Source organism: Trachinotus anak, unplaced genomic scaffold (assembly GCF_046630095.1).
Source record: "Trachinotus anak isolate AG129_WGS33_773 ecotype Australia unplaced genomic scaffold, CSIRO_AGI_Tana_v1 ptg000034l, whole genome shotgun sequence".
In the NCBI taxonomy this organism is placed as follows: Eukaryota; Metazoa; Chordata; class Actinopteri; order Carangiformes; family Carangidae; genus Trachinotus; species Trachinotus anak.
The window spans coordinates 7,080,045-7,092,255 of record NW_027273885.1 but is presented as its reverse complement, the minus strand read 5'-3'; the positions used below and the strand labels follow the sequence as shown (position 1 = coordinate 7,092,255).

At 41.2% G+C, this 12,211-nt stretch overlaps 2 protein-coding genes across 2 annotated transcripts; one reads left to right on the top strand and one right to left on the bottom strand.

The window, feature by feature from the left end:
* The first annotated feature begins 283 nt into the window (after positions 1-283).
* On the top strand, positions 284-6,854 carry tbrg1 (transforming growth factor beta regulator 1). The gene is made up of 15 exons (XM_071471582.1): positions 284-603; positions 857-994; positions 1,311-1,368; positions 1,491-1,573; positions 1,724-1,760; positions 2,115-2,177; positions 2,729-2,965; positions 3,181-3,251; positions 3,487-3,728; positions 3,887-4,023; positions 4,188-4,334; positions 4,500-4,597; positions 4,774-4,884; positions 5,405-5,550; positions 6,112-6,854. The coding sequence occupies exons 2-15, from the start codon at positions 876-878 to the stop codon at positions 6,198-6,200; spliced, it is 1,638 nt and encodes a 545-aa protein (XP_071327683.1). The 5' UTR covers positions 284-603; positions 857-875; the 3' UTR covers positions 6,201-6,854.
* siae (sialic acid acetylesterase) lies at positions 6,749-11,530 on the bottom strand. Its single transcript, XM_071471583.1, has 10 exons — positions 11,391-11,530; positions 11,083-11,244; positions 10,576-10,730; positions 9,788-9,926; positions 9,361-9,529; positions 9,115-9,200; positions 8,891-9,024; positions 8,472-8,626; positions 7,623-7,809; positions 6,749-7,383 (listed from the first exon to the last, which is right to left on the bottom strand). Exons 1-10 carry the CDS (start codon positions 11,476-11,478, stop codon positions 7,117-7,119), a joined length of 1,542 nt encoding a protein of 513 aa, XP_071327684.1. The 5' UTR covers positions 11,479-11,530; the 3' UTR covers positions 6,749-7,116.
* Between the last annotated feature and the right edge of the window lie 681 nt (positions 11,531-12,211).

Here is a 12,211-nt window from a genome sequence, read left to right as displayed (position 1 = left end):
GAAAAAAAACACAGCATTTTAAACTTTGTGATATATATGCCCATTTTCCACTCTTTTCTCTACAAACTTGAATTTCTCAGTATACCTCTCGAGTATTCAAACTCACGGTTTCCAATAATTATTATTTAAGATAAGTATTGTCTTTTTTTGAACCGCAACTTGACACTATGTGACGTGTAGGCTACTTTTTTAATCACTTTTCTAACTGTGACATTATTTTGTCAATTTCACACGAGTCAAAAAAAAATAGTTAAACCGGATATCCGGTATGAGTGCTCCCGGTTAAAAATGTCCGGTGAAAACCTCTGCCTTTAGTTCTGCCGATCTCGTCGTGTCGACAATTTTTTATTTTATTATTTTCTTTACCGTCGATACTTTCCTTTTGAATCATATAACTAAAACATTTATTTTGTACAAAGCTCCAAAGTATCACTGTATTTACGACAGAGTCTGTTGGTCGCTGGTTAGCGTTAGCCTTTAGCTTCTCGGTATGTAAACAATGCGATGAGGGCGACTGAAGGTTCCGGCTGACACACGGAAACAAACAGTCCGGAGCACGAACTGTAAGAAGTGGGCTTGTTGGTTTGCTGCAGTTAAATTCAGGTGTGTGTGTGTGTGTGTGTGTGTTTTGCTTCAACACAACCTTAGCTCTTGCATTTTATGTTATTAGCAGCTGTTAGCACTTAGCAAGTCTTGCTTCACAGAAACAGAATATGCAGATCTCTGTGTTGAGTGCCTTGCTTACTGTCTTATTGTTGCCAATGTTATTCTAGCTGAGTGTATGAGGTATCTGTGCACAGGAAGATGAGCTGGATAGTAAATCATCTCATTAACGTTTCTTCTCTCCACTGGGCAGGGGCTCTTTCCTGTGTTCTATGGAGTCCCTCAACACGTTTGAATCTGAGATGGAGACCGATGGACAGGGGAACTACTCTCTGTTTCCTGCTCTGGACAGCATTGCAAGTTTGTCTGGGACTGCAGAAACTCTAGAGAGGTTGTTTAAAATATGCAGTAGTACGCAAGCATTAGAGAAGGGCTTTGTCTGGACAATTCTGGCCTCTCTGGCATTGTGTATTTTTTTCTTTAGTTTTTTGGCAGTCACATCATTTTACACATTACCAGCGATTGCATTATTGCTGAATTCGAAACATATAAACAATACCTCCTATATGCTTAGTTTCCTGGTACTGCACTATTTTCTTTTTATAATAATATAGATGAGTATATACTCTAAAATTTTTATATTTTAATTGCCAGTTAATCAAATAATTATGTTTCACTAAATGATACTAAACTTTTTCTCTTTGCAGCGAACCACCCAGCGAAATTGTGGAAAAGCCAAACCTCACATGGCTTGATGCTGCACAGGTGGCTGTCATTTATTCCTCATATTTCAGTGTGTTGTTAAATAATAACATTTAGCATGATTAAGTGCTCCAAGAGTTTTTATTTTTAAGCATTTTTTGTCTTAAACTTGTGAACTTGTGTAGATTGTCTTGGAGGAGGCAGGACGTCCCATGCACATAAAGGAGATTAAACAGAGAATCATCGACAGGGGACTTGTTCAATCCAAGTACAGCAATTGTCTCAATTTACCACACGTTTTTGCCCTTGTGCTCAGATGTCAAATCATTAAACACATTGAATATTTATGCATAATTCCTTAAGTAGACTACAGAGTTGAATCTACAGTACGACTCTGCTTATCTTGTTCTTCTTTCAGTGCAAAATCGAGTCTGGAGGCTGTCATGTACCGTGAGGTAAGGAGGGTATTTAAAACACAGCCTGACAGCAACCTCTGCTGTTGAGTATGATAACTTGCACCTCCATTTAGCATCTGTGTTTTTCTCAGTTAATACAGTACAAGCATTGTCTGTGTTTCTGTTACTGTTTTTTCTTTTGCCATGTTTTCCCATCCTGCTTCTTTGACCTTTTTTTACAATTATGAAGAGGGGCACTGCTGCAATCACAACAAAGGATGCCCTGTGCTCACATGCACAACCTTGAACCTTGAACCAGCTGTTATCTAATAATGATGGAATTGATCTAAATTGGGAGTCAGATTTGGCTTTTCTAGCCCCATGCATTTGGCCTCAGTCTCACATATGTTTCAGACACAAAAAGGCAGCAGGAGATTCAAGAGGATTGAAAACAGAAACGGATTCTTTGCACTGCTGGTGAGTTAACTGGGATACTAATTGCAATTTTACACGAACCCTGGATATGTTATGGGATACTGAAAAAGCACTTGACCTTTTATGCCAGGCTATTTGTCATGAGTAAATACTGAGGCGTTGCTGTTCACACAAGACCTGAGTCCAGAACTTTTGTTGGATACACATCACTGCCTGGTATGACTGTACCGTGTAGACAGAATTTATTGATACTGAAAATTTCAGTATCATTAAAATTGGCAGGCGCAGTGTTTTTGCAGTGGAGATTAAGTGCTATCTGCTGTAATATAGGATATCTGCTGTTTATTTCTTTATCAGACTATATCAGAGTAGAAAGAATTTCTTTATTTAGTTTTAACCAGCTCATGCACATTTTGTTTTCAGTAACGTTCATTGTTTGTCTTACGGCAGTTTAAGTGGAAGCTACATCTGTGTTAATTTTTCATCTGTATTTTCATCCATCCTCCTGAAGGCAACACGAGCTCAATCCTCAGGTACTTATCGGCATATATGAATAGATCTCTGTCTTTCTCTCCTCCTCTGTCTCCTCACAGACCGATGAGGAGCGGCAGCAGGCCCTGCAGGCCTTCACTGCCCAGTCTTTCCTCAGCTCTCCGCAGCATAATACCATCGGCAGTTCTGGCTCGGGTGCTTCAGCGCCTGGCTTCCCGTCCCCCGCAGGTTCCTCTGAGCATAAGGCCAAGATGAAGAGGGGTTCGCGAAAAAACCAGAACGAAAAGTACCGCCTCAAGTACCTCAGGCTGCGCAAAGCAGCCCGGGCCATGATATTTGTGAGTGAACTGTTGAGTAATATAAAGTTGTGCCTAGTTACTGTAAGTTTTCTTTCACATCTTGCATATATGGAATTATATTTTTTAAGGGTGACTCATTTTTAAGCCACTATTGGTAAAACGGTTGAAGATTAACAGAATTTAAGTTACTCTCAGCAACAGTTCAGATAGGCAGTTATTTAATGATCAGTGTTGTAATACTGTTGTACCCACAGGAGAATGCAGCTCTCTGTGATGAAGTTGCCCACTTAGAAGAGAAGTTTCTGAGGGCAAAGGAAGAACGACGGTAAGTGGACATGTTTCAGCTATGCTTGTAATTCCCATAATGTTCCAAAAAAAAAAAGTGGTATTGGCCATCTGGTTTGCTCAGCAAGGACCCACCCAGTTATTCCTCTATACTGTATGATGGATTTGTTTTCGTGATGCCATATGGTGAGGTTTTATGAGGGTTCTGTCTTTGCACAAAACGTGATCTTCAAAACTGATGAGTGATTAATTTAAATGACTATTTTAATTTCCAGGTTTTTACTGAAGTCGTTGTTGCAGTATCAGTCTTTATCAGAGGGGGAGATCCTGACCACACCAGGCTCCAGCTCTCATCCTCCTGTGCCACCTGTGCCATTAACCTCAGGTCCTGCAGGAGCTTCAGGCCTGTCTGGGGGGCATAACCTGGCATCAGCGGCGTCAGTGGGGGAAGAGGGACCTCTTAAGAAACCCAAGAAGGAAAGGAAAGAGCGAGGAAGGGAGAATGGAAAGGAAGAGCGTGAGTGCTATGGTCAAGTATTAATGCAGATACGCTCCATAAATAAAAAGTATTATTATTGTTGTTTTATTATGATTGATCATAGATGGAATTTGAATGGTTCACATTCAACTTTCAAGACAGTCGGTCAATCATTTTATTGCCTCATGTGTGTTCAGTGCCAAAGAAGATGTCTAAGAAGAGAAAGCTAGCAGACGGGTCAAGGAAGCTGGTGCAGCCCATCCCTCTGGACTCATCTGGTCGTCCCGTCTTTCCCATCGTACTGGGAGGTTTAACGGTCTACAGTCTGGGAGAGGTCAGTGTCTGAGAAAACCGATATGTCCCAGCTTGGTAATCATCATGGTAGAGTTCTGGTAAACCTCTGAACTGAAGTCCTCGTGCTATCAGAACTTAAAGAGGCAATCTTGAGTGTAGATTGATGGTTTAAAAAAAAAAAACAAATATCTGACTGCTCTCCAGATCATCACAGACAGAATGCTGTTCCATGACGAGTGTGCCATCTACCCAGTGGGCTTCTGCAGCACACGAGTCTTTGCCAGCATGAAAAACCCCGACCAGCAGTGCCTCTACACCTGCCAAATCAAGGATGGAGGAGCAGGTCCACAGGTAAACACACACAGTTGTGATTGTTGTCAGTTTTGCCAGATATTCATCATGGTAATAGAACATGTGGTCTGCTCAGAACAGCTACCACATTTTACTGCAGCCACAACCTGATTGCTGGAATTTTTTTTCATGATTTCCAACATTTTCAACATTGTTACCCCCCAGTTTGAGATTGTGCCTGAGGAAGATCCTCAAAACGCCATCGTGGCCTCCTCTGCCCTGACATGCCACTCAAACCTACTGAAGACCATCGCGTCAGTCAGGTACAGACGTTCATCACAACGGCTTGGATCAAATTGACTGTGGTTATTCTACATAAATTACATATCACACATGTAGAGGTTTTGTGCTGTCCGGTATGGTGCTATTCTAGCAAATGTTGTTGTCATATGTCACTTCTAATATATTTGTTTAGTCATTCAACGTGTCCTTCTCCTAGTTCCAAGTCTGTGGCGCCCATCGTGCCCTCAGGAGCAGACTTCTTCGGCTTCTCTCACCCCACCATCCAGAATCTCATCCAGAGCTGTCCAGGAGCACGTAAATGTACCAAGTAAGTTCACTCTGTTCACTCAGTGTAGACAATTATAATACACAACATGCACTTGACAAGTCTTTTCAGACTTACAGATTATTTGAAATATATTATTTAAAGACTAAGAATGAGATTTTTTTAAACATTTTAAACTTCAGCCGTTTAGTTGGAAAAGCAGACTTAAAGTCTGGACTGTCCAGTAAAAGTTTTCATTAATAAAACAAGAGCATATTGTTGGTGTTATTCCTGTCAATACAGGTTTAGTTGTCATTTTGTATTTTGGATGAGTCACCTAATCACTGACTGAAACATATTTTCCAACCTTTCTTTCCTTATTTATGATGATTAAGATAATGATGTTTCTGAAATCAAACTATTGGATCATTTAAAACAGGAGAAGCAAGAAAACCAGAAACAGGAAAACATAAACAAACCAGGGTGAAGAAACGTTTTTAGGTCATGCTGATGTAATGTGTGCAAAGTGAATTTATGATATATGAGAACTATCTTGTCTTGAAATTCTACCTTGTTTATTTAGCTACAGGTGGATTCGTTTTGAGGTGTGTCGCCCCAGTGATGGCCAGGTACCTCACAGCCTATCAGAGGACGATGCCTCTGTCAACTTTGAGGCCTACCAGAGACACCAGGGCTTTGATGAGAACATCAAGACAGAGCATATCGCAGGTTGCTTAAATACAAGTTTTCCAAAGTGGCAATACTTTTAGCTTGGTTACCTATACAAGCAAACATTTCACAAGCAGTGTAGGTGTGCATTAAAGCTGGTTTGTCCATCAAACATATAGTGACAGGGTAACCTCTGGGTTAGCCAGCTGGGATTAGTGTATAGCAAGCATATAGTGAGGTTGAAATCTCTTGGTGGGGAAACAAATGAGAAACTGTGCCTTGTTACACAAGAACTGCTGTGAAAATGTCTCAGCTCCACAGTGCTCTGCTGGAGTGCATCAATAAAATAACTACCCCCACCAACTGCTTCACCAGGCCTCTGCTGCAAATAATATATCATTAATGTAAGTGGCCAGGTTAGCTGAAAAATAAAAGTCTACTCCCCTGTAGGAGTCACAGGATGTTAGTATTAGGCTTTCAATGTAAATGTCTACCCAATTATTTCACAGCCTATGTCTAATTTTGTCATTTCTTGCATTTTCTAATGCTGGCATGGTGATGACACTGAATCTAACTGACATTGTCTCTTCTTCTTCTGTTTTCCCACCTGGCTTTCCTCAGGACAGACCCCACAGTCTCCTAGCTCCTCTCATCAGCACCACCTGACCTCCCCCAGCATGAAGCCCTCTACCTCATACTTCAGCTCCTGATTCTGATAGCACCGCTGTAATCTCAAAGTCTCACCTTATTGTAATCCTTGCTAATTTTCTTTCTTATTTACAAGGGTTTTTCCTGGTGAAGTTATTCTTGAAATGGTGACATAATAACTCAAATATATGCTATTTATCTTATATCGTCATCCACGGTATGTGTGCTAACATGGTTGATGAATTAGCTTTGTGCTTAACGTGCTAACCCAACGCGTCTATAGTGGAAATGACATTAATTATTGTATTAATGAACTTTTATGAATAAAGTCCTAGTTTACATTATGTTGAAGATGTAATCAGTATAACCTGTTTTACGAGTTGGGGATGACATGAGAAAAAGTAAAAAAAGGGTTATTATGCTTTCCCATGTACATGTTTTGGTACATGGCACACTATTGCATTGGTATTTAACTGCTGGTTCCCTATTTAAAGTTTCCCAGTTGAAACAAGTGTATATCATGTGTGAATGAATCAATAATTTCATTGAATTTCATTCTGTTTTTCCAATGCACAAGCTTTGGCTTTGAATGTAACACATCCGCATAAACCTAGTTGTTGACTTGTCATTTATTTGTGCAAATTATGTAAGTCAATAGGTCTTATCTAAATCAGAGTTTTGTTGAAATAAAAATACATCTGTCCCACTTTTCCACATTCATGCAGCCCAGAAGGTTATTGGTAGTGGTTCAAACAGCATAGTTGGTATGAAGATAAACAGTTCTGTATAATTTTGATTACAATCTGCTACAGGGGTTTCTGAGCTTCAATACGCTCTTTCAGTATTCAGGCTAATCATCTGAATAAATCTACAGCATGATGGTGAGTCACCTACCACACAGTATTTGTACAATCAGCTCATTTCACCTGAAGGACCAAGTGTGTGTTTTTATCACATTGTCTTCTAGTGGTTTCTGCTTCAGGAGCTTTTCCAAATCTTCCCTTTATCCGGGTAGCGGTTCAAAATAAAAGGAGGGGCAGGTAAAATCCCACTGGCGCTGTAGATTGGACAGGCTTTGAAGTCACAGGGCCAATCTCTCCATGCATATCGAACAGCAGCTACTTCGTCAGTGGGTGGACACAAGCTGGCAGACAACAGGACAGTGGCTGGACCCCACTGCATGATGGAGGCTGGAACCCAGAGCGACTTAGGCCCGCATGGAGCTTGAATCCCAGAGCAACAGATCTTTATTTAAAAAAAAAAAAAAAAAAAAAATGGACACGAGGGCTCAAGAGATGAGTTGAATGGTCAGACCAAACATCAGATACAACCCATGTTGTTAACTAGTGATAGATTCATGTGCAGCTAAGGCAGTAGAGCCTAAACGATGTGTGATACTCTGTGTATGCAATTACACATACTATTAAGGCAAACTTGTGTTAACTTTGTAATCAAAACACTGTATCCACTGTTGCCAGCCTTACCTCAAAGATGTCTTTAGACTGTGTGACAGAGACAGACTGGTTGTAGGTAATGTTGACATACATTCGTGAAGGCAGGATTTCTTTGGGGAAAGGTCCACGGAAGGGCACGTCCTTTTCATTATAAGCCACTGCCCTTGCTCCCAGTGTCAACCTGTACGCCACATCCTGCTTGTCACGGGGATGGATCCTTATGCATAAAAATTAAAAAACAAACACCACATGCCTGTAAGACCAGACAGGGAGCTTGGAAGTCAAATACAAAAGCACGTCATGTCACATCACATTTGTATACCTTTAATAAAGAACAACAGCAAAGAGCAGTCTCCCTGTTGGTTTTTGGTACATTGAGAAAGTGCTGATATTAGAGTTATGCCAGAGACTTACTGCGTCTTGGCAGCATATCAGGGGCAAGTCCATGAAACTTTTTATGGATTGTTTATAGGGATCTTAAAATCTATGCAGAGACTAACTGGAAGCCAGAGCAGAAAGGTTTGAACAGGTGTGATCTGAGCTTTTTGCTCCAATTAAAACTCCTGCAATAGCTTGTTTTCTACACAAACTTTGAAGTGACATTAGGTCAAACTTGTATCTGCTTCTGCATCACATTTCTAAAATTTAGAGTTAGCGTACATACATATGCAAGACTTGAAGGAGTGAAGGAGTTGCACAACAGAGATTTGAATGTTTCTTTAATGTGGTATCTCTGTAAATTAATGACCCTAAGGGCTAATACCTGCATGTTGCTGCTAAATGTGAATCACACATATAGCAGGTATCAGCAAATATGAATGTTTTGGGGTATTCTGAAGACTTCACTTCCTATGAATACCAATTAAATAGGATCCTTACGTGCCATAGGGGGATGTCTGATCTGGTAAATCCACAGCCACAGCCATGAAAGTTCGCTTCATCCGTTGGTTCGGGACAAAGCCAAAGTCTGCTGTCTGGTGCCAGCGGATGTTTGGAAAGCTGCCATTTGTGGAGCCTTTAATGAAGGTGCACAGCTGCACATAAAGGGGGAAAAAAATCATGGATCAAATGTACAAAAAGGCAAATGATATAAACAAAGGCTGCCTGTGTTTTATTTTATCTACAGCAGCATGTCTTTTTTGATGCTTCCATAGGGGGCACCAATGTCAAAAATCTTTAAATTGTATATACAGTGTCTTTTCAAAGTGCACATTAAGATTAGCAGTTAATGTTTCTTTGTTGTTCTTGTCTTATTGTCTGTACCCATTTCTATTCCTGAAATACACAGAGTAACATACCTGGACAAACCCAAAAGGGAAATCAATAGCCGTCTGCCCCCCTGAGCCCTGGTGAAATGCCATCCTCCAGTCATCAATCATAACAGGGAAGGAGCAATTGTACTTGTCCTGATGATAGTCTGCATTTGTCTCACCTGAATGTGTGAAAAACCTTACTGATACATGTGGTGTATTTGGCAATAGTGAACATACCTGTGATACCTGTGCAGGTAATCTGAACATACCTTGGTACCAGATGGCTCCTTTAATGGTCATGTTGAGCAGTGGGTGGATCATTGCATTCCACAAGACAGAATTCCCCTCTTTAGGACTGAAGAGATTGTAACATGCGGGAAGTAGAAAAAGTGCAGTTAATGCAAGTTTCGCTCTTCTTGGTTATTACACAACAGAAAATATGATGACCGCAGAACAGAATTTCCACATATATCTGACCGCAGGTTGGCTGAAATGCGCTGTCTTCATATCTTTACCTCTCTATGGTGTGCTCTAGCCCACACTGCTGCAGTGCTCGTGAAGATGACCAGGCTTCGACAGGAGTGCCTCCCCAGCAGGACTCCACCAGTCCTATGGGGTACTTCAGAATCTCGTACATGTAACGTCCAAAGAGCCAGCACACTGCAGAAAACTCAGCCACACTCCCTGCAAATACACCTGCCTGTTAATCAACCAGTACACAGAATGCAAGCTGGTGGTAGTATGCACAACAAAAAGCATCATGGTTGACATACGCTGCAACGGCAACAAAACAGTAGCTCAGATTTAGGGAACACATGCAGTTTCTGTTCCACAGCATTTATAACTGGATCAGTTGCAGTTCAATACCCCCAAACCAGACCCTTTAGCTGCAAACAAGTCTTTAAACAATTGTGTGAATAAATGAATAAATCATTGACTCACTTGCTGTGGGCACAGTCCAGGGAAGTTCCACTTGAATCAGATCAGTCAGCTCAGTTTCACTCAGGTTCAAGGCTGCCATAAAAGTCCTTACTTGAGGATACTTTGCTGCGAGGGCCAGCTCCTCTGATGCATTGAAAATCTATTTGAGGAATAACTGAGAGTTAATTAAAACAGTAAAATATGAATAAATATATACATACGTATAAAATAGAAGGTTCTTTTAAAAAGTAGAACATTTTTTTGTTCCATGTCAGAGATGCGGTTAGTCATCTTTCCAGCACTGATATTATCCTTTTAAAACCAAATGTGTTGCAATAAACCAGGAGTAAAGTCAATTTAATTGATACTAACCTTCTATATTTTGTGTGTAATTTAATAAAAAGGGTTGTGATTGTTCTGATTCAAGATTCATTGTAGAAGGACAGTGGGCAGGAAGCCCCCAAGCCATCCCGCGACCACCAACCCCAGCCGCGGCGGCCCGGCATTCCAGCCCCAGTGACCCCGCAGGACAAATGGGGGAAGGAAGGCGGATTGAGTCCCCCCCCTGCACCGGGAAGCTGAGCCCGGGGGGATAGAGAAAAGCGCCCCCCCCCCCTTGCCCAGCCCCAAACCCAATCCTCCAAATTTGCCGGTAGGGCCCAGAGCATCCCAGAATTGCCTGGATTACCCGTTGGGGTCCCAAACCATCACAGCATGGCCCAGGCCCCCATCTGGCCCACCACCCACGAGAGGAGGCTGCCCACCCTGACATGGGCCACCTGCGACACACCCGCGATGGCTCTGCCTACCTGAGATGTTTTAAAGTACATGTTGCTCTGTCCTCCACACAACCAAACATCCCCAAACAGCACATCTGTCAGAATGGCCGTGCTGCCCTGAATGGCTGCTTTCACACTGTAGGGGCCGCCAGCGTCGACAGGGTCAAGGGTGACTCGCCAGACACCTGTATATGAAATACAAACTCCATAAGTTTAAGTTAGTTTAAGTTATATTAAATAAGTGGAGACAAATTTAAAAAATGCATTTCAACCATTGGCACCTGTGATTTGCTCTAGACAAAGGTGGAGGCGAGTCCTGATATGTTATATACAGTGGTAGAGTTAACAGCAGATGTGTTTCCTTATAGAAAAGGCTAATCAAAATTAAAAACAGTGGTTATATACAACACAAACTCTAAAACAAAGCTGGGGGCTCTGCCATAACTGCTGTCAGGATCACTTAGCACCTCTGCTGCGTTCAGCACCCTGCAGATATTAGGGTAAACTTCACATCTGACAGCAACTGGCTGTATTTACCTTTTGTCACATTAACTGGTGAGGTTTTCTGTTTTTTTGGTCCTGACAAGGAGACGGTGACCTGTGCATCCTCTGGACCGTAGCCCCACAGCACAGCTCTCTCTGGAGACTTCTGCAGCACCATGTGATCTCCATAATAGGAGGCAAAGCGCAGGCTCCCATCTACACACAGGCAATTGTGTTATTCCCTTTACCACAGCAGTGCGTTTAATAATCCTAGGAGAAATACATGGCTAGAAGGGAAATATCAGCTTCAGTTGCACTGCCACACAGTTTAATGCTAATCATTTTGGCACAGCGTTACTCACCAGAGCTGTCAACAGAAGCTACAAGTATGAAAGCAACACACAGTGTTACTGCCATAAAACTCCCTAACTCATGCCCGGTAGCTGACATGCTCCATACAATAACAGTCAGTCAGTGAAAGGAACTACAAGGGATTTCATTAGTTCCTGGAACGTCATCCAGGCGCAGCTGACCGCGAACCTTCAAAATAAAAGCACATATATAAGTATATATATAATGAATGTATATGTATATAAAGGTCCATATAATAAACGAGGTGGACAACCAATATAAACGTATGTCTGTGTAATGCAATTTAATTCAACAGCTGAAATCAACATTGTAACGGTAATTTATTGCATTACCGTTTCGTCATGTTATATTTAAACATTTAACCTTTTTAACCTGTTGAAATTACTTACTGTGATTTTATGCCGTGATAATTTTGAAAAAAACAAAACACTACTTTATGAACTGTTGGAAAATACAGGTTTTCATTTTTTTCACGTCTGTCTCAGAACAATATTACCATATCTATGTGGCGATATCGTTATCAGTAAACAGAGTCCTTCCCAAAGCAGTAAAAATGCATTGAAAAAGTAAACTGAATCTAAGCATGAATTAGACAATTGCTATTCTTGCACTGCAGCAAGGAACTATAGTACAGTAAAATTAGAAAAAAAATAGCTCTAAAAAGGTCTTATTTTGTCCTATTCACCTTTGTCTTTTCTTCTCTTTTCTATGTTTTAAAGCTGCATTAATTTGGAAGACAAGCTGACAGTCACACAAACATATGCAAATAACCCAACCCTAACCCTTTAGCAAGTGACATAGAACTCCATTA

Bases quoted from the DNA above. Each gene is read 5' to 3' on its own strand.
- tbrg1 (XM_071471582.1), top strand. From the start codon at position 876: ATGGAGTCCCTCAACACGTTTGAATCTGAGATGGAGACCGATGGACAG. The intron at 2,966-3,180 runs GTGAGTGAACTG...TTGTACCCACAG, and splicing joins CAGCCCGGGCCATGATATTT to GAGAATGCAGCTCTCTGTGA. The intron at 4,024-4,187 runs GTCAGTGTCTGA...ACTGCTCTCCAG, and splicing joins CGGTCTACAGTCTGGGAGAG to ATCATCACAGACAGAATGCT.
- siae (XM_071471583.1), bottom strand. From the start codon at position 11,478: ATGTCAGCTACCGGGCATGAGTTAGGGAGTTTTATGGCAGTAACACTG. The intron at 9,927-10,575 runs GTAGGCAGAGCC...TTCCTCAAATAG, and splicing joins TGTACTTTAAAACATCTCAG to ATTTTCAATGCATCAGAGGA. The intron at 7,810-8,471 runs GTAAGGATCCTA...TTTATGCATAAG, and splicing joins CAGACATCCCCCTATGGCAC to GATCCATCCCCGTGACAAGC.